The 22,329-nt window shown below is 38.2% G+C and overlaps 1 protein-coding gene across 2 annotated transcripts in view; it reads left to right on the top strand.

Annotated features, from left to right (window-relative positions):
* EXOC2 (exocyst complex component 2) overlaps nucleotides 1-22,329 on the top strand; it is a 197,584-nt gene that overhangs the window by 48,254 nt on the left and 127,001 nt on the right. For both annotated transcript variants that reach the window (XM_069493556.1, XM_069493557.1), the window contains exons 3-6: nucleotides 643-819; nucleotides 3,412-3,538; nucleotides 13,896-14,009; nucleotides 15,547-15,671. In XM_069493556.1, the coding sequence (XP_069349657.1) occupies nucleotides 643-819; nucleotides 3,412-3,538; nucleotides 13,896-14,009; nucleotides 15,547-15,671 (543 nt within the window). The remainder of the gene's footprint in view (nucleotides 1-642; nucleotides 820-3,411; nucleotides 3,539-13,895; nucleotides 14,010-15,546; nucleotides 15,672-22,329) is intronic.

Genomic DNA, 22,329 nt, shown 5'->3' on the forward strand with positions numbered 1-22,329 from the left:
TTTCATTAGGAAAATACTAAGGCAGCAGGAACTACCATTCTAGGAACTCATATACAGATATAAAAAACGAGATAATCCAATAATGCCTGAGAACATTTCACTGTATTTACCATAGGCTATGCTTAACATACATAAAGTGTCTACTTTAGTTCATTCTCTAATGCCATGTATAATCGAACACTAGAAAAAGTACATACAGATTATTTTCAGGAAGATGGATGAATATAGAATGTTTTTAGGGAATAATATATAAATTTTATTAATACACTTTAAAATTCTAGCTTTAATAACTTAGACTGCTAATAATGGAAATCACTTTCCTTCCAATACCTCTTAAAGCAATTTAAGATTCTCATAGTCAAAGTAATCTGGAATGCCTACACATAATTATTGTGGTCAGTTATTTTCTTATTCCACTGATGTTTCAATAAACTTTACGTATAAAAGAAGTCTTAAATATAAGAGAAAAAAATTTAAAAAATCAATAAAGACAGTATATTTACAAATAATATTGGGTCTATTTAATAATACAACTATTGAACAAGGAAATGTTATTCTGGATTATTAGTATAATACACACATTTATGGTCTTATTATTGTTCTTACCTTTGAACTTTGTTGTGTGCATGCTTTCATTTTCAGGCTTGACGATTTGTGGACATAATTGCCTCCTGACGGCAGAATGGATGTCTGCGAGTAAAATAGTGTGTCGAGTGGGACAAGCTAAAAATGACAAAGGAGACATTATCGTCACAACCAAGTCAGGTGGCAAAGGAACCTCAACGGTCTCTTTCAAGCTACTCAAACCTGAAAAAATAGGTAAATCCTTTCATGACTTTATTCTAAAGAAGAAAGTAAAAATGAGTTTCTTTTAAAATGTACAACTGGTAGATTCATATGAAATTTACCTACTCTCTTATCTCAACTTAGATTCAGTTTGTGTTTATTTCGACAGGAGTGGGACGTCAGTTAATACTTGTATTACTGTTGAAAAGGCAGTTTGTTGAGCTCACAGTCAGGAAGACCTAAGGCTGATGATCATAAGAGGACTGTCTTTCTAAGTTCTTAAAATCTGTTCATGTAGCATTTTGATATACCAATTTTGGTTCCTTGATCTAGACTATAATGGCATTGCTTTTAAACTGTTATACAATTAAGATTTGAGGTGAAATATCCTTTTAATTTGGCCAATTTAGCAATAATATTATCTAAATAATGTTCCCTTTTCCTTTCTTTTCTCCATCCTTCGAGGCTCGGGTGAGATGTTGCCTGGCTTAGATCTGCTTTTAGCCCCCAACACAGTAATAATCAGTCTTCCCTGAACCCCATGGTGCTTTGTGTTTTCCTGTTTTGTGCACTTACCTCCTTGTGTCTGCAGCGTTAGAAACTTGGTCTGAGGGGCTAACCTGGGCTCTCATCGCGACCAGCTGTGTGGCTTTGCTGCCTCGTTTGTTTGGGGATGAAAGTGGAATAAGAACATTGCCTACTTCATAATACTGGATGAGTTAGAACAAAAAGTGCTTAGCATAGTCCTTTACACAATAAATTAATGATTTCTCATTATTTTCCTATACCTATTTCTGTGCTCGCCTGTCTCCCCTACTAAAATAAAAGCAATGGTCAGATTCATCTTTGTGGTCCTGTAATGTCTTGCATGTGGTCAGTACTTGTAAGGTAGGACTATCATGGGCATAATTAAACCCAGGCAGTACTTCTCTTTGCATAAAAAAGTAAATAATTTTGCAAATTGTTTTTTTTTTAATCTCAGAGCATAGAGCCTTTCTACAGCATTATTCTCTACAAATTCCTAGAATTTTTTTCAATAAATAAAAATTTAAGGAATTTAAGGGAAAATTCAAAGTGGAATTTTGTATATGTATATGCTTACATATGTACATATATAAATATAATATTTTCATTTTTATTCTTTTTTATTTAATATTTTCAAAAACTGAACTGTGAAATGAAAGCAGGAAGTTGTACAGTTTTGTGGAGGAAATGAAACATTTTGATAACATTTATATCTTCTTATAATATGTTTATACAGCAGGTAAAGAAAACTTCTGTGAATATAATAATTTTATTCTAAAACACCCAGCCCAGGACCTAGCACATAGTAGGCTCAGTGAAGATTTTTTGAAGTGAACTCAAAGTGTCTGGACTTGAGCATTGCTTTTGACAGAGCCCCCTGTCACATGCTGGCAGAACCGTGGGTGCTGCGAGAATTAGTGGGTTCACAGAGGATTGTGCAGCTGCAAGTTGCCTGGTATTCAGTTAACCTCCTTCCAGGAAGCCTTCCCAAGCTCCCCCTCAGAGGTGGGCACACGTCCTCGGTGCTCCCTGGCACTTGGCCCCTGTTCTGTAGCGGCCAGGGTCCTGGAGGTGGTAGCTGGTAAGTGCTGTGCTGAGTTGAACGATGAAGAGCTCAGTCACCTAAAGGAAGATGCTATTTTTAGAGATCGTCTTGTTCTTTTGGTCCACACTCAGTCAGTTTTCCCTGAATTACCTAGTCATTTCCATTACTCAAGCCATGCATTCCTTGAAAGGTATTTGACTGATTTAATTGTTGAGTACTTTATTTAACTTACCAAATTGATTTCAGCATAATATGGAAAAAACCTGCTATTTCTAATGTCTAGGACATTTCTAGCATTAGTAATAGTAAAAAGAATAAGAAATAGCAAGGGGTATGTTATTTTGTATAACTGTTCATGAAAATATGTGAATGTTTGTGGAGGAAAAGAAAATGAAAGATATTTCTTAAGAATTTCCAAGAACCGTTTAAAAAATATTTGGTTTTCATCTGTACTGTAATATCTTCGGTAGCATATGGAACCCAGAAGAAGAAACTCAAATTATTAAATATAAAATCATGTACGCAAAATGATTTTTCAGCAGTAATCATAAACAAGACGACTTCCAGTGAACTAATGTTTAACTTGAATGTTTTGTGCTTAGGTATTTCCCGGCCAAAAGTTTACACAATTTTGTAATACTCTCTTAAATAAACAGATGTTATAGGTCATATCATTGTATCTTATATGCTAACTTTCTAAATTTGTTTTACCAATTTAATCAATTATATTTACCCATGTATATGTAATTGTTATTATTTATTATTTGTAAAGTACATTTGTTTTAGCAGAACATTTTCTCAAAGGCTTAATTTGTCTTCTTTATTGAATAACATACAGTGAAATCATAAGCCAGTTGGTGTTATTTTACCTTTTTTTATAGATTCTTGGTGTTTTAACAATTAAGCCACTAGTCATTAAAAAGAAATTCTAAGCTGTAAAATCAGCTCACAGGCATTTTGTGTTAGGTCTTTAGGAAGCAAAGCGAAAGGGCAAGACCGAGCAGGTGGCTGAGGGCTGCTTGTCTCACTGAGGCTGTGCTCCTCCTTGTTTGCAGGCATTTTGGACCAGTCTGCTGTGTGGGTTGATGAGATGAATTACTACGATATGCGTACTGACAGGAATAAAGGAATTCCGCCCTTGTCCCTGCGTCCTGCTAATCCTCTTGGCATTGAGATTGAAAAGTAAGTACTGTCTTGCTTTCAGTTTTATTTTTCAGTTGCCAAAAAGTTTTATGTGTGTACAGTAAAGGGACTCAAAATACAGAAACACCCTAGGAAGTACAACTGAAGACACCTCAATTGTTTGGAGAGGGTGTTATTTCTGAAGCCTGGTCAATCAGCTTTGCTGTAGGTGAATGTCGCGATCAGTTAAAACTTTTGGTAAAAGCTGCTTAACCTCTTTAGTTTTTTGAGTTTGCATTTTGTGGAAAAAAAAAAGTCTTGAAATATTAATAACTAATACTTTTAACGATTTGAGCATTAATATGTTACATGGAGTTAGCAGTATTAATATTTAGGTGGTACATGAAGTCAAAATAGAATTTATAATATATTGCTTATAGAATTTATAATATATTGCTTGATTTTTCTAGAAATATTTTTAGAATAATTAGGTTCAATCTGGTCTTTAATTTTGTTTATAACTCCTGCCCATAATCCTTACTTAGTCCAGAAATGTTTAGCTTTAATCATTGAAATTGATGCCAGGTAAATGATATCTTATATCCAAATCTGGAGTTTTGGTTTTTTAATCCTTAGTATAGTGTTTCAGTAACTTTTACAATTAGTACCTTCATACTTAAACTATTTATCTAACATATTAATTATGCCTATAATTTATTTTCTGGCCTTAGTGATTGATTCTGCTTATGGAGTTATATACTGAGTGCTGCTCCATAAACACTGACTGAGTGAGGGCGATAAATTAATTCAACTAATATTTTAATCATAGTTTTATTTTAGGCTTTTCTACAAATGGAGAAAATTCTCCACTAATCTTTATATGTATGATCTTCAAGCTTGTGCTTGAAGATCATTAGTAATTCAATTAGCGAGTTTCTTTTCCACCTACTGCAGTTTACTGGTGGCTGAGAGAGAGGTAGCCCATTTGTCTTGAGAAGGTATCGTGTGTTGAAAAAGTCCTGGGGCTTAGCAGCTTTTAGTGAGCTTGGACTGTCCTAGGTAACATCTTTGAAGCGCTTTGGCACTATGAATCACTCTAGAGCTGTTTTAAGGATTTGGGTGCCTTATAAATTAAGGGTTTAAAGACCAAGAAAGTCCAGAGAAGAATGGTAATAGCTAGGTATTTATCAGAGCACAGTTCAATCATGAATAGGCTTTGCAGTGACAGGAAACCCTTTCAGCCTGCTGCAGTGCTCCTGAGCTGCTTTCTAAGGCTGTCACAGAAGTGTGGGGCGGGAGGGCGCCTTGGACTGTTCTGCCAAGAGCCAGGAGCCAGTTCTGTACACGAGCAGAAGGAGCGTGGGGGTACTGTGTGCGTTTTGTATGAGACATTTTGTAGACGAAATGATCAAAGTTAGGGTTCATTCTGATATTTGTTATCGTAAAATTGATTTCCTCAACTTTTATTCTGGCATATAACCCACCCCCCTTGTTTTCTCTGCCTGCTCCTGTCCGTCCAGCCTTTGACTGTCTTCATTTTTCCCCCTGTTGCTGCCACCCCCACGGAGGTGTGGCTTGAGCTGTCTAAGGGCAGTATGTGTTTCACGATCATCCGTTGGTAACGTTGGTAACAGCAGCGAGGAGTAATGGTGCTAAACGTGTTGAGTGTTCTTAAAATTTTCTTTTTTTCTCTCTGAGAGGTAGTTAGTTCGATCTGGAGCCACCCTCTCTCAGTCAGAGGCTGGGCTCCACCACTTAACTAGCCCCGCGACTTTGAGTGAGTTACTTAACTACTCCTTGCCTCGGTTTCCTCAGGTGTAAAATGGAGCACCCATTTCTTAGGGTTGTGAGGGTTCAGTGAGTGCATATAGGTAACCACTTGGAACATGGCAAATATCTGATAAAAGTTCATCATTTTTATTAGGATTCTTTGCTCTTCTTGTATATCTACTATTCATTGCTCTGCCACTTAGGAAAAGTTTTTTTTAATGACTTAAGGGTACAGGATAATTAATTATATTAAAAATTAAAAATAATACATTTATTCAAGAAGTACTTACATGGGAATAAAATTAAATTTTTCTTTCCAGCTGTTTCAGAACTATTTGCTCACACATGGGATAATGTAAAATGTTAAAGGATAATTTTTGAAAAAGGGAAATTCATGATTCTCCTACAAATATAAAATGAATAGATTTCAGAGCTTTTAGTTAACTCATTAAATAGTGGGAGAACAAATACAGTATAAAACCAGTTCAAAGGAAAGTCCAGGGCAGGGACATAATAGGCAGTGAGTGCTGGAAGGTGGAAAGCCGCCACTTCTGCTGCGTGGGGGTCAGGCGCATCCGCACCTGCCGTGCGTTTCTGCGAACAGCAAGCCTGGCAGCAGCACCGGCCCTCCAGAGGCTGGCTGCTGTGTCACCGGCACAGAGGCAGGGCGGGCATCGACGAGAAAGGCACGGCTCCTGCAGCATCAGGGAGCACGGGGAGGGCCCTGTGGACAGAGAGAGGACATCCAGTCATCTTTTTGTCCATTTAAAAGTCTTTTCCAATTTTTCCTGTCAAAAGAAAGAGAAGATAGAGATACTGGAAAGCAAGAAAATGAATGATGAAGGTAGGAAGAGGTTTAGAACCCAAGAGAAGAGAAATGTTTTTGGCTAGAAAAGTGCTTTTCCAGGTTTCTTTCTTTTTTTTTTTTTTTTTAAGATACTGTCATGAAAGCTGCATTTATCTTATTGAATTCTTTGACCTCAGAGAAATCTTATTTTAGAGAAAGAAAAAGGGAAAGGAAAAGCAGATTGTAACATATTGGTGTGGGTTTTATTTCTCTGACTCACTTAATATTTTTTAGATAAATGCTTTGGTCTCCTTAGAGAATGGTGTTGTATTCAGATTAGAATCCTTAGTGTCTGTCTTTTATTTCTGTTTATTAATGTCCTTTGGGGATTTCTTTTATAATTAAAAGTCTATAGAGAGGATCTATTTTTTTAAAAATGTCATTAGAGAAGGATAATTGGGTTTAATATTATTTGTTTGTTGAAAGATATTAAGAAAGTTTGAAGAATTATGAGTGCATGTCATAAAATGCTCTGGTCCTAATGGATTATGAGACTACAGTGGCGAGGCCACGTTTGGAAGATGAATCAGCTTCTGGTGTTTGCAGTGTGAATGTTCATGGAAATTCTCTGCAGCTAACAGTCCAGTGTACAAACTGGAACAGTGAGGGGCCCTGTAGTGTTGTGGCCAGTGCAGCTGAATATGAAAAAGCAAGTGAGAGTAACACAATATAGTTTCCTTCTTGCTCTTTGGTGTGAGTCAGAGTTTAATAAATATTTTATTGGTGGACCCAGCTGGCATACTGTCATTTTTCAGCCCACAAGTTTAACAACTGGCATTTATGGGTTGCCTTTTCACTGTTAAAATCCTTCATATCCTAAATTTTTAACTGATGTTTTTGCACATGTGGTGCTATGATACTTGTAAAAATGTTATAATTACTCAGAAAAATAACTTCACTTTGAATTGAGACTAGCATTTGCTTGTAAAAGGTCTATATTTCTGAGTCATGATGATTGTCACAAATGTATGTATTCTTTGCATGACTTAAATTATAATGGAGACAAACTATTTAAAGCAAAAAAGAAGGTAAAACATACTAAGTGAAAGCTTCACTAGATTTTGTTTCTTGAAATTAATACTCAATTGCTTAACAACATATTTCTAGGTAATGTTTTGGGGGCAGTACGTATATTGGAGCAGGGGCAGAAGAATGGAACTTTGCCTCGTTTTTATAGATGATCTGCAACTTTTTTGGTGAATTACTACTTGGGAATGGCTGCCTAAGTAGTCCATTGATGCACCACTAATAATCTGTTTTATTCCTACGTGGGTTTTATGAGCAATGCAATTGTCATCTAATCAGTTTGGCTTTCCAACAAAAAAAGGTAGCTGTTTTCCCACTACATTTAGAAAAGGGAAAAGGGGCTTTTTTTTTTTTGCTTTTTTTTTTTTTTTTTTTTTTTAAAGAGACAGCATTTTGCTCTGTCATCCAGTCTGGAGTGCAGTGGCACGATCATAGCTCACTGCAGCCTCGAATTCCTGGGCACAAGTTACCCTCCTGCTTCAGCCTCCCGAGTGGATGGGACTACAGGCACACGCCACCACGCCTGGCTGTTTTTTTAAATTTTTGTAGAGGTGGGGTCTCGCTTTGATGCACAGGCTGGTCTTGAACGTCTGGCTCCAAATGATCCTTCTGTTTCGGTCTCCAAAGTACTGGGATTACAGACGTGAGCCACTGGGCCCAGCCTCCTTTAGAATTATTGTAAAAATAGATAAGTGGGCTGCGATAGTGCCTAAGTCCAGAAAGTGTGTCAAATAGAACAAAAAAGAAACAACCAAAAACAAACTTATAATATTTAATACAACACTGTAAACAGTGTTGCTAAAAGTTTAAAGCCAAAAGAAATGAGTACAGCATGAACACACTCAAAAGAACTCCCAACACCCACTTTCACTGTATTGGTGTCCCCGCTTCTGTCTTCTATCTGCCAAATCAAGGAAATGTGTTCCCGTCGATGCAAATAGAGTAACTGCAACCCCTCTCTGTACGTGGGGTGGTGAGAATGTTCTCGGAATGATTCCCGTTGATTTGCGTGCTGCATGGGTCATTGTTGCAAACTGTTCTCATACTGGAAAGCAAGTGCTGAGGTGTTAAGACCATTCCTGTTAGTTTTGTGTCTCTCCACTCAAACTACAGGCCTGGGTCTTCCTGTGGCTTGGGGCTAGCCCTTTTTAGAAGGTTTAAATCTGACCTTACACTGCCACCTAATGGAAAGTGTATTTTTTTAGGGGTAGCGGGAGTTGTCAGTGACTACAATTAGTGTTTTGGTTCCTTGATGACAATATTTCGTGGGTTTACACAGTAAAGTACATGTCACTTTTAGTCTCTAAGTCCGTGCTAGTGGAGTTAAAGTGTGCAGACTTGGTTTGGATTGCTTAGAGTGTATATCTTGCTTTTACTGATGTGTTTGAGCCATCACTTCTCTTGGAAGGTTAGAAAATCCAGTTACTCTGAACTAACATTTAAGTCTTAACTATTAGTGCTTCGTTAGCTATGGTGACGTAGAGCTGCTTCCTTTCCTATTACTGATGTGAAGATCATTAGCATTTTCTTCATGATAAATCAATTCCACCTACATTTTTGTCTTTATAGAGTTGTAGTTGTGATTTTATTTCATAGTTAAGATTCTCTGGTTCTTTATTTGGTAATAGATGCATCAGGTTCAAATCTTGTCTAAGTGTTTATATGTAACCTCTCTGAGGCTACTTCTTTACCTGTAATATGGGAATATGTAACTCGTTGTTATGAGACTCAAATAAAGTGATACTTAGGAAAATAGCCTGTAAGAAATCAAGAATTATCTAAGTGTAAAGAAGCAACAGCAAGTAACATTTTTGAGCATTTACTGTATGTCAGAGACTGCTGAGCCTTCCACAAGCATTATCTACTTTGATCCTCAAAACATTCCTAAGAGGAGGATATTATTATCCCATTATCCTCATGAGTAGTGAGGTCTGAGAGAAGTTAAATAACTTCCCCCACATTGTACAGACAGACTGAGCAAACTTCGACATTGGACCCAGACTGAACTTCTCCTTCCAGCTCCTGCCTCCGCGCTCAACACGGAGGTGAGTCGTCTGGGCTTTTGCAGCTGTGCTCCCACGGAGCTGCACTGACACTTGGCATTGTTATTTGTTTTTTCCAGATCATCTATTTCACATTTTTGAGGTGTTTGCACTAAAAGATCAGTATATTTAGGCATCTATTTTGGGATAGAATATTCAATTGGGATGCCTTCAGCTGCAAGTAACAGAAAATGAAAATTCATTTGGCTTAAACAAAATAGACATTTTTTTCATAATATACAATATCCAGAGATGGTAGACTCGAAGGTTGGTTGAGTCAGTGACTCAGTCATGTCACCAAGATGTGAGAAGCCTGGGTTTGCTGTTCTGCTGCCCTTAGCATAAAACTTAGCAATTCCTGGTGTTCAGTGGCAGAAAGATGCTCTCTCTTCTTATTTCTTTTTCTTAAAAGTATGGAGACCTCTCCCAGAAATGCTCCAGCAGATATTTCCTCAGACATCACCAGTCAAAGCAAGTCCCCCAGCTAAGAGCAAGGGCGGTATGACAGGTGTGGCTGGCTTGGGAGGGCCCCTCCCTCGTGAAGGGGCGAACGGGGCTGTGTGGGACTCTCGGCAGCGAGGGCCCAGAGTGGTGGCTGGGCTAAAAATGGGCTCTGTGTCTCTGTGCTGGGTTAGTGCTGGACTTGATTGTGTAATTGGGGAAAATTATTTGACATCCCTGTGTTAGAATTTTGCCATTTTGAAAATAATACCTGTCTTACGAATCTGATTCCTAGTGTATGTCTCAATTAGTTTCTTCCAATTAGTTAAGATTGGTGAAGAGTTTTAATGTTTTTAGTAAGAAATAACTGAATAATAAACCCAGTCTTAGGGGTGAGTATGAGGGTTTGGGGACTAGGAGATAGTGTTTTGACCAAGAGATACAGTACTTCCAAATTCTGCCTGGCTCATTTAGGTGCCTGAAGGAGCTTCATGTATGGAAGATGAAATACCAGCCTGATGCTTCAGATCTCAGCATGGGGCTCTCTGCAGAGCGCATGGCCTCCTCACCACTCACTCTAAAGCCAAAGCTCAGTTTCAGGATCTGCCACCCCCCTTTCTTCCACCCTTGCCCTGCCAGAGGCATGGTATGTCCGTGTTGGAAGAGGTAGGGTGCTGAGCCTGCGCGGGCCTCACTGTGCCCGTGGGCTTCTCTTTGTAGCAGGAACTGCGCTCCGCTGCTGGTGACTGTGGCCAGGCCCACCCCTGTCCCTCTGAGGGTGCGGGAGACAGGGAGGGACTCCTCCGGGGCTAGGACAGTTTCTTAACAGTTCTTTTCCTAGAGCCCTCACTAGACATCAGACCTTTGTCTTTTGCTATAACTGAGATCTATTTATATTTGTAAAAATAACAATTTAGTACATCATAAATGTTACTAAAGTTTAAGAATCAGGTGAATTTTAAATATTGAGTACAGAATGGAAAGTTCTGGATAGCTGCAGGTTTATCTCTTTCCAGTTTGAGCATTTAAACCGTTAAGGGTGTAACTCTTTTTTATATGTGCCATGTACATCCCGTTTTTTTAAATTTTAGCTAAATATGTTGAGCATAATTTAGTCGTCAGACCTCTGGGAACTGTGTAGTCTTAACCATTTTGCCATGGCATTGTATTTTTGAGTTTTGTGTCTGTATTTTATACGTCTTTGCTTTACTTGCTATCATTGTGTCACAGATTCCTTCTTAGCGTTGTCAACTCCTAATGCCAGCAACCCCTCTGCACCCTCTGCCTCCATTACGGGCAGGAGATGCACAATTGGAACAAAACTCCACAGGGCAGGCGTGGGGGACACAGAAGCTCCTGACATCTCAGAGTCACTTGGTGCATCTTTTTTCTAAGCTGTGTCCTTAATATGTGAGCTTGGAATTGATCTTTTTTAGATGAGGATTTTTCTTTTTTTCTTTCTTTTTCTTCTTTTTTTTAAGGGACAGAATCTTGCTGTGTTGTCCAGGCTGGAGTGCAGTGGCATGATCAGAGCTGTAGAAGCAGGGTTGACAAAAACATGGTCCACAGCGACCATGTACTTGTGCACACCGATGACAGGCCTTATTGATTTGTCATGTCGTTCCTTCCAGCCAGCCACGGGGTCCCTCATAGAATGCTGCAGAAAAGCACTGCCCACCAGTGAGAGTGGGACTGCAGAAGGCAGCCCGCGGCGTGTCAGAAGGAAGGGTTTCTGGGTTACTTAGCTGGGCTGAGCACATCATGGCTTAGCCTAAATCTCCACTAAGTCATTGTATTCCCCAAAAGTTCTAACTTAGAGGCGTGGTGTACAAATAAATAAAATGAGAAAAACTTTCCAAGGTGACAGGATTTTCTTACTAAGTATCAGAACCAACATGAAGAATCCAAACCAAAATAAACTTCTAAAACTTCAGCAGCATTCACCACCTCCCCCTCAGACACTGCTGGCTGGTGAAAATGACCAGCAAGATAATGCATGCCACACACACCTGCCCAGGAGATTCGGGCCGGGGCTTTTTTAACTTCTGAAGGTGGCGAGAAAAGAAGCAAGATTGAGTCAGTCTCAGAGGTACTAAGCAGAGGTGATACTAACCCTCCTAAAATTTCATCTCTTTTCCGTTGTCACAATTCTAATCAAGGGTTTCCCCCTCCCCCTGCCATTAAAAAAAGAACACGTCATAGTGAAGAAGGCCAGTGCAAAGTGGGACCCTCTCTTATACTCTGGTTTCTCTTCAGATCGTATAAATCTTTTGCAAAGTGGGACCCTCTCGCTCCCTTGACTGCGGTGCTCAGGCAGTAGCACTTGATTCCTGAGTAGAGCGGTGTCTCACTGTGCAGGATTTACAAAGGAAATCCTTCAAAGCTGGCTTTGCTGCTTGCATCCCTTGTCCTTTCAGTGAGCGTGAAGGGAGAGGATACGCATAGAGGTGAGGAGGATTTGTGTGGAGAATCCTTGGGGAGAGCAGGGCTGCACCTGAGAGGGGAGGATGGAAAATGTGTCACTGTCTCCACTTGGGCCTGGCGAGTGGGACCTCTGTGGGGGCCCCAGGTGCGAATGTTCCCTGCAGCTGTGAGACACAGAGCTCCTTCATGGAGAGGGGTGTTTCCTGTGACCAGATGAGCACCTTGCTGGAGAGAATGGGCTCCAGGCCCTCCGGGCCCCTGGAAGTTGCAGCTAAGAGGACGGGTCACCTGCAGGTGGAGAGGCTCCACCCGGGAGTCTGTGCAGTAAGATTGGGGACACCTCGAGGCTGAGGAGCGGCAGCAGGAAGTGAATGCATCCCAGATCCATGGTTGGAGGAGTTCTCTGAGCAGCCTTCATGGAACCCGTGAAAATGCGCACCAGACTCAAGTCAGCTTTAATATCTGGTAGGCAGGGACATAGCCCACCTGTGACAGCACCAGGCGCAGGCCCAAAAGGACATTCCTTTCTTACCTCTCTATCCATCCTGCCCTTAGCAGCTGCTGTCTGAGACAGTGACCAGCAGAGGAAAGATACAGACCTGTCCATTTCCCCACAGTGAGCAGCCTATCAACTATTGATCTTAGCTGAGGAGAGGGAAGGAAAGGTATTACCTCTGGGTGAAGATTGAGTGTTAATCTTGGACTAAGCTGCCTAATTTCTTAATTGAGACTGTTTGTGATAATGGGAAAGCAAGACTCTTCCGGATAAGAGTAAGTAGAAAAGTCACTGGACCTGCCCACATTTTCTTCTGCAGTAGGGGTAATTCCCCCATTAAAAAATGCTAAGAAATACTGGGCTGTCAGATGATATCATGTCCTGTTTATACCTTATAAGTTGAGCTTGTCCAGGGTTTTGAGATGGGGGACACATCTTAGCGGAGACAGCAAACCAGAGGAACAAAGTAAAAACCAACCTGGTGTGTACAGGAAAGTATTGTCTGAGCTTGTCGAAGCTTCGGGTTTGAGGCCTAGGGTAGCAGAAGGGAACCCCAAGAGACAGGCAGATTCAGCTCCTGGAGATGTGTGGGCTTTACCCTGCAGATGGGGTAGGACAGCAGCCAGGGCTGCCGGGTTGTGAGCCCTGCGTGGGCAGGGCCAGCTGCTGTGTTTCAGCACCCAGGCATGTCTGCCGTCCAGCATGGAGCCTGACCTGTACTATTACATATACTTCATTAATATTTGAATGGATACATAAAAGAGTTGATCTGAAAAATGTGGGTGAGATAAGGGAGTTGCAGATAATGTATAGCCTGTTGTTATCACAAGCTTTTCTTAAAATATTCTAGACATGGACGTGTAAATATGAGTGCTGTGTAGTTAGATCTAGTTTTCTTAGTGCTCTGATAACTTTCTTAGACATTGTATTTCTTAAAACAACCTCCATAGAGGTCTTTAACAAAAAACATTTTAGCAAAGTGATTTAATGTTTTTAAATTTTACTGTATCCAAATTTTTATTTTTATCTATTGGGTGGGCAGTGATTTTATATTTTGATAGATTTCATGAAATTCAACTCAGCCTGATGTTTTAAACCCTCTTTAAATCTTATGTTCTTTTACTGATATAATTTCTGTATTTCAACTAATTTGCTATCTTTTATATATAAAATCAAAGTTTACATGATAAAAAATCAACCATGATATAAGAGATGTATTTCGTACATGTATATAAACATATTCTTGATAATGTGTTATAAATAATTATAATGATTTGTATTCATGTTTATTACTCTAAGTACTCAGTAATGTCTGTTACATTTTTATAGTAGTAATAGTTGAAATGTATTTTAAACCTTTTTTCCCATCAGAAGCAAGTTTCCCCAGAAGGACTTAGAAATGCTGTTCCATGGGCTGAGTGCTGATTTCACAAGTGAGAATTTCTCAGCTGCCTGGTACCTCATAGAGAACCACTCCACCACCAGGTGAGTGGCTGCCCACCGTCAGCCAGGAAGGGTTTCACTCACATGCGATGATAGGATCATACCTCAACTTGAGTTTAGATCTGGCTCTGCATTACAGTAACATGGTCTTAGGCCCATGAACCTTTGACTTTTGGTGAGTCTGTGAACATCTCAGGGTATCTATTTCTTTGTCTGTAAAATGAGATTGTCTCTTATTTCTTATTGTCATTTTACATTTCTGTATGTTTCATTATGCGTGCAACTCATGGAGACTGTGGAGTTGTAGCTGGGCACATAAACTGATGTGTTCAGCTATGATCTCCTCCTATTCAAATAGCAGAAAAGTTTTCAGTTCTGGTGTAGACTGTGGAACACACTGCTTTCCCTGACCATAGAATAAAGGAGGATGACTTTGTTATTATATGAAGACCTGGCTTAAAATTAACCAAAAAGTAGACAAGGTTGTATATGTAAAAGAAATCGATCTTTTTGTCTACTAATTACATTTTACCCACTTTATGAGAGCAGATTTGTAACTTACTTGCAAGATTGACTTAAAACAATTATAATCAGTGAAAAAAAGTTTGGATAAATGAATGGTTTATCGCTTAAATTTAAATTCTTGTTAATCAACTTGTTAAAATATACCTTAATATAATTTTTTTCATTCACACATTAGGATGAAAACCATTATTAGAAAATATAAGGAAAAGCTAATATTTTAGTATTATCATATAGAGGAAATTTGGCTTGATAAAAATCTTTAAAGGAAATGTCTGAAATGAATTTTTTTATTGTAGAAGATGGTTCCAGTTTTACATTACAGATGTGCTTTTCGTATTCTTATAAGTTAGATTTGATCTCTGTTTTTTTGTGTAGGGCTATATCAGGGTACTTGAGAATATATTTAAAGTTTGATAGCCAGTTTTTCTTAGCTCACATGGAAATAAAACTTCTGAAATACAGAGGCCTACTTTTCTTTGTTTCTCTGCTTGAGGTATAGAGATAATGTATTGTAGTCTTCTTAGTTATTTAAATTGTGAATTGACCCACAGGTTTTATGTAATTTTATTGTTAAGGACAGAGGACTGGGTATTGATGTGATGAATATCATGTTATGCTCAATGTTTCAAAATACTTAAGTGAGTATACAGAGGAGTTCTACCTTTGGAATATTGCCCATCACTTGACAATCTATGTCTTCTTATCAGATGTAGAGGATATTTAAAACTCTTTATCTGGAAAATCATATATATTATAGGTTGTAAAAATATCTGCATATACATTTACTTCTTAAGGGTCTAACATATTTAGAATTACCATTTGAGGGCTATAAAATTCTTTTGCAGCTGTTGTAATTTAAACATTCATAATGAATAAAAGGCTTGGATCTAGATAAGAATTTGAAAGCTTTTTGTTTTGATCTGGTTTTGTATCGTATTAATCTGTATGCTTCTTAGCACAGGTTTTAGCATTCCTGGTATTTTACACCTAATGAATTATTTCTTTTCTTGCATGTTAGGTGTCTCAAACCTTTGGTTTCTTTATTTCATTTCAGTTTTGAACAGCTCAAGATGGCAGTCACCAACCTCAAGAGACAGGCTAACAAGAAGAGCGAAGGCAGTCTGGCATATGTGAAGGGGGGTCTCAGTACATTCTTTGAAGCACAGGATGCCCTTTCAGGTAAGGCGATCCTCAGAGCCATCTGCCCGCCCGTCCACAGTGGAAACCCGACACGCACTTGCAGGGTGTTTACAGGGTGTGACATTCGTTCTGTATTTATTAAGTAGAGATCTAAAATGTGCCATAAATATTTGTTGCAGACTAGGCTGGCATCTCTTTGAAGGCTTGGTACTTTAAAAATTTATCTCTGAGGCTTTCACTGACCCATCTTGCATGTGTGAAATGGGAGACTACATTACCCTTCTGTGATGTCCAATCTCCAGGGTTGATAAGAAATTAAATCTCACTGGGTAAAATTCTAGAATTTTTAAAAATTCTTTTGTAGCCATCAATATCTTACATATGTGACTAATTCTGTAAATGTGGCCCATTGTGTATTCAGTTTGGAAAGGACTAATGACAAGGTATCATTCTTCTCAGCTCTTACCCCAGAAGCCCCACACATACACACATACACACATACACACAGGTAGCTGTCGCCCTGCTGTGCCATCCTGTTTATATGGGAGGGAAGTTGTATCAAGTGCAAATGTCATAGCTTTAGACATTTCAGTGAAAGGTGTCAGTAGGCTTTTTTTTAAACCACCTTTAATTAATAAAAGTTTAATTATTATTTATCTAGTAAAAAGCAAAACATATTAATAAAAGTTAACCCAATTCTTTTTAAGCTAAGATACTATAACTATGTACCTATATAGCTAAGTATCTATAACTCTATATGTTAAGAGGATGCACCTTCTTCAATTCAGAAAGACAAATTTAAAAAATTAATTTGGGCCGGGCGCGGTGGCTCACGCCTGTAATCCTAGCACTCTGGGAGGCCGAGGTGGGCGGATCGTTTGAGCTCAGGAGTTCAAGACCAGCCTGAGCAAGAGCGAGACCCCATCTCTACTAAAAATAGAAAGAAATTATATGGACAGCTAAAAATATATATAGAAAAAATTAGCCGGGCATGGTGGTGCATGCCTGTAGTCCCAGCTACTCGGGAGGCTGAGACAGGAGGATCGCTTGAGCTCAGGAGTTTGAGGTTGCTGTGAGCTAGGCTGACGCCACGGCACTCACTCTAGCCTGGGCAACAGAGTGAGATTCTGTCTCAAAAAAAAAAAAAAATAAAATAAAAAATTAATTTGTATTCTTAAAGTACAGAAATCCTTTTATTGTTTTTAAAACCCCTGTCCTCATGTACCAAATATGCTTAATTGACTTCTGACACATTAAATACAGCTCTTTCTTTGCAGGTAGAGGTTAGGTTTTTGAAGGGGTAAAATGTCAATGCCTAGGAGGGAACAGAGAAGCCAGGTCCTCATCTTTGGTAAATGCCATATACCAATGTTTCTTGATGGTGTGCCTTTCTTTGTTTGTGCTTACTGCTGTTCTGAGTTACCAATATTAATCTTAACCATGTCAGGAAGAGAAATATGAGCATATGTGAATAGAGTTTAGTATAATTCAAGTAACGGTGGTTATTCATATGCCTAGTAGCTACACAAATGATTCTCATAAATTATTATAATTAAAGTGATTTCGCATAGCAAAAAGATGGATTTGACTTTTCTCTCCGCTCTTTTTAAAAAACATATTTACATATACATGTATATTTGTATTTATTTATGCTTTTTGCTTCTATAAATGGCTTTACTGTTGGCAGATTTCAAGAAGTTTTATTTGGTAATTATTAAATTTATGTAGTCTTATTTATTAGACATTCACTGTAGAAGCATGTTATTTGGTACATTAAATTTTATAGTCTCATTTATTAGACATTTGCTCTAAAAGTGTGTTGGCAACTTAAAGTTTAACAAAGATAATGCTCACCAACTACTAATAAGTGAATGACTGTATGACATATAGAAATTGTTATGGTAGTAAATTTTAAAACTTTAGACACATGCACATATATCTAGTTTTTCTGTTTTTTGATGTAAAAGAAATGGACATTATAGAAAATATTAAACAGATAAATAATTAGCAAGAACTACTTCCATTGTAGAGATAATCACATTAACATTTTGATGTTTTTCTTTGTTTTGATTTTTTTTCTTAGCTTATATGAGTACATATTATAAAATTGGGATTATATTGTATATAGAATTGTGTACGTTAGAAACCTGTTTTATTCTTTGGAGAAAACCTGTTCATCTGGGTAATTATGTTAGTTTACTATAGCATTTGATTTGTTAGTAGGTTTTTATAACTTTTTCCAACTATAGTCTTAAATGAAATTAATCTATAGTTTTTAAAAATGCTTTTCTGGTCAGGTTGCAGTGTTAATGTTATACAGAATCATATGAATGTATTTGTATGTGTTCGTGTATGTACTCTCAATGGGCTATGTAGATTAGAAATTGCATGTTTGAAATTTAAAAGAGCTGTTACATAAAATAGCTCATTTTAATCAAACATACTAAAATAGAGATGATAGTATTAATATAATGAACTCCTATATACCTATCACCTAGGTTTAACACTTACTATATTTTTTTCATACTTGTTTTATCAGTATTTTTTGAAGTTGGTTTATTTGTGTTTTGCTGATATATTTTAAAGCAAATCTCAGCCACATGACATTTCTCTCCTATGTACCTTAGTATGAATCCCTCAAGTAAAGACATTTATGTACCTAATCATAATACCATTATCATAGCTAACAAAATTAGCAATAATTCTTCAATATCATCTAATTCCTAGTTCATATTCAGTTTTCTCCAATTATCCCCAAACTTTCTTTTTATATATATATGTATATATATATACACATACATATATATATTTGTCTAAATCAAGATCCAAATAAAATTCAGGCATTTAATTTGATTTTTAAATCTCTTAAGCCTCTTTTAAGCTATAAGAATCCCCTCACCTTCCCTACCTGGTTTTGTTTTTTCATGCCATTGATTGGTTGAAGAAACAAGGTTATTTGTCCTATAAGATATCCCATACTCTGGATTTGATTGATCACTTCCTCACAGTGTCATTTAACTTATTTTTCTCTCCAGTGTGCTAGGACTTATCTAATTGGACATTAGATAAGATTCAGTTTCAACATTTTTGGCCACAAGTAAGTGCTGTGTGCTTCCTATTTTATCATGCGGGGAGTGCATTAGTGTCTGGTTGTCCCTCCTGTAGAGACACCGTAATGTATATGTGGCTTAAGGTGTGGGCACCAGCCGTTGATATATATGTGTACTTTTAAAACCTCTACTTTTTGTGTTTTATTTATTTTGGTTTGGTTTTCCCCTGAAATTCTCTATTTCATCAAGATTTTCATATTTTTTTAGCCATTGCATTGTAATTTTTAAATCATTTAAAATTAATGTTATAGGCCCTTTCATTATCTGTTTAATGTGTACTACTTCCTTTTTTAAAACATTGATTCTTTAGTGATACCCTTTTTGTGTTTTTAAAATTTGTAATTTTAATTTTCCTCCTTAACCTAGTAGTTTCTAGTAAATTTTTGTTTTTAAAGTTAGTCTCTAGTCTTATAGTATTGTGAACAAAAAATGTTTCTTAATATTTATCAATTTTTTGTAAATGTGCCAAAGATTAAAAAAAAAGGAGATTGGCATGTTCCCTTCAGGGTACACTGTTTGATATTTTAGCAATACCTGATTAATTACATTATTTAATTCTAGTTTATTTGTAATAAACATGATAGACAAATCTCCCTCTTTAATTTTGATTTTGTCAGTTTTTCTTTGTATGTAAAACATGTTTACTTGGTAACTTTTGATGGCTTGGATTTCGTTAATATCATATTATAACATAATAATAGTAACTAAAGTTCTTGGCAGTCCCCAAGATCACCCTCAGGTTTAGTAATTTGCTAGAACTCAGTGAACGCTGTTATACTCACAGTTATGGGTTATTACAGGAAGAATACACAGATGACAGTCAGCCAAAGGAAGAGAGGCATGGAGCAGGGGTCAGGAAAATTCCAGGCATGGAGCTTCCAGTTGTCGGCCAGTGGAATCGTGGACAGCACTGACCTTTCTGGTCACAATTTGTGACAACACACATGGAAGACTGCCATCCAAGGAAGCCACCCAAGCCCAGGTGTCCAGATGCAGTCTTTCCTGGGGCTTCATCACACAGAGATGCTCAGCAGCCCCTTGTCCCACCGCAGGCTCCAGCCCGTCGGGGTTCAGGCTGACACTGAGCAACCAGAGTCCTCACCACAAATGACATTGTTAGACTCTCTGATGTGGCTCAAGGCCCCAGGTAAACAAGACACTTTTATCAGGCAGAGCATTCCTAGAGTTTAGAGAGTTACCTCCCAGGAGCTGAGGGGAAAGGCCACACCTTTTTGGGGGCAAGATTAAATTCTTTACTGCACAATAACATAATGGTAACATTTTATACCCTTATTTTTACTACATTTGCTTAATATATTATTCATAATATATTTTGTAACCATTTAGAAATTTTGTTTTTGGCATGTGTCTTATAAGCAACATGTGGCAGGATTTTTATTATTTAAATACCATTCTGATGCCTTTACCCTTTAATAGAAAAATTTAAGCTGTTTACATTTATCATAATGAAATTTTTGTCCTATTTTCTTTCTCTTTGGTTTACTTTTTGTTCTTCATTTTTCCCTCTTTGCTACATAGGCCATGTTGTTTGCAGATTCGAGAGAAATGTTTTAAAATTGTTATAGGTTGTCTTTTAACTTCTCTTATATATGGTAACAGTTTAGCACATCTTTGTTTCCCATGCTTTCCCTTTTCTTAGTCTTAATTTAATATGAAATTATAGACACAGTTTGTTTTGCCTTTTCTTTTCCATTTCAGTATTCTGTTTTTAGGTTTATTTTTGTCTCTTGCATTTAATTTTATAAAATATTTACCACAGTTATCTGATAAATATGTATATTATTTGCTTTGACATTTATTTAATTTGCTTTACTGTTTATTACCAGTCCCTTTATGTTTCCTCTTTCCTATCATTGAATTTTATTTATTTATTTATTATTTTTTTTTTTATTTCAGCTTATTATGAGGGTACAAAAGTTCAGGTTATATATATTGCCCATGTCCCGCCCATCCCCCCGAGTCAGAACTTCAAGCATGTCATTGAATTTTTTATTCTGAACATTGTGGTATATTTTTTGTGCTCTATCTTTTGAGCCTTTGTGTGTCTGGAAATGTCTCTTGCCTTCATACATGAACAGACACTTGGCTGTAAGAGAATAATTTTATGAAGACATTGATCCAGTGACTTTTAGTGTTGCAGAGACAAAATCCTGACCAACATAATTTTTTATTAGTTGTAGATAAATTGCTTGTTTTTCTGTCTAGCTAAATGCTTAAAAGATGTATCTGTTTAGCCTTGAATAAGCAAAAACAACAACAAAAATGGAAAGACACCTTTGTGTGATATACTGGAATTCTTTGGAATCTATAGACTTATATCTTCAGTTCTTAAAACTTCTCTTTTGTTATTTCAGATGTCATTTATAGCTTGTCTCTGAATGGTCTCGTGTAAAAGTGTCCCTCCTTCCCTTCCGCGGCCTGTGGGTCCCCTCTCTGCTTTCCGTGGGCTGGTGCAGTGCCCAGCAGGAGTCTGCCTGTCGCCAGTTTCCTTCTGTTTGCTGCATGCTGCCTGTGGGGAAAGTGGTCTCTAAATGGTTGTCAAAGGAAAGGAGTTGTTGGAGGTGAGAAATGCGGGGGAGTAGAACGATAGTGCTGAAGTGGTTATGGAAAGACGTGACGATGTTCTGGTCTGTGCCATCCGTGTTACAGAGCTAGGCGCAGGTGGGCATGCGTGTAAGTCAGAGGCTTTCTCCGCTCTGCTCCACATCATCTGTGTTCTTCTCTTTGACTGAGTGCGCTGCTCATGCCCTGTCTGTCCAGTGTGCTCTTAGTAGCCTTTGTTTTTCTTTAAGTTTTTATGCCATTGTCAGTTTTGATTTTTCCTGTGTGTACTCATAAGTATTTTAGCTAGAACTTAGGGAGAAGTGTGCCTGGCTTAACTTTTTTTAGCTGCCAGTGTTACCCTCGGTGTGTTTAGTATGGTTTTTTCCTTTACTATTAATATATCCTGCAGGAATATTCCAGCACCACACTGCACTTTTCCATGGCCATCGCTCTGTCATCCCCGTCCACTCCCTTGACGTGGTGAGGCGCCGTGGGCTCTCTGCCGCTGCGGGTGCCAGTCCTCCAGGCGGCGGCGTCTGTGGAGCTCCCGGGGTGGTAAAGGCCTTCCTGCGCTCCTCGGTGCCTTCTGGCCACCTCCCGTGTGCCAGCGACCACTTCCCCGGGGGCCCTGGAGCTTGCGTACTCAGTAACCTGTGCAGCCACTTGTTTTTAGTGGCAAGTCTGACATTATCACTTGCTCCTTTCCAGAACAGCTGTGGGCCCACACTGTGCAAACGCACATTCTTTATGGTGCTCTGGAGGAGAAAGGCCAAAGCAGAGGAAGCCACACGTGTGGCTCCCTGTTCTGCCTGTGCTCCCACCCGTGTTCCTGTTACTGCTGCCATTCTGCGCCGCGTGAGCCGTGGTTGATTTTTTGACACATTTGGTTTAGTGACTGTTGATGTATGAAGATAATGTTATCTAGGATGATTATCTCAGTGAGAATTGTTTTTACCTGTTAGTCTTCTAAATAGTTGCAATTATTTTATTATTTATTGGTTTTCTTCATTATAACTAGAGAA

The sequence above is a fragment of the Eulemur rufifrons genome, chromosome 18 (genome assembly GCF_041146395.1).
Source record: "Eulemur rufifrons isolate Redbay chromosome 18, OSU_ERuf_1, whole genome shotgun sequence".
In the NCBI taxonomy this organism is placed as follows: Eukaryota; Metazoa; Chordata; class Mammalia; order Primates; family Lemuridae; genus Eulemur; species Eulemur rufifrons.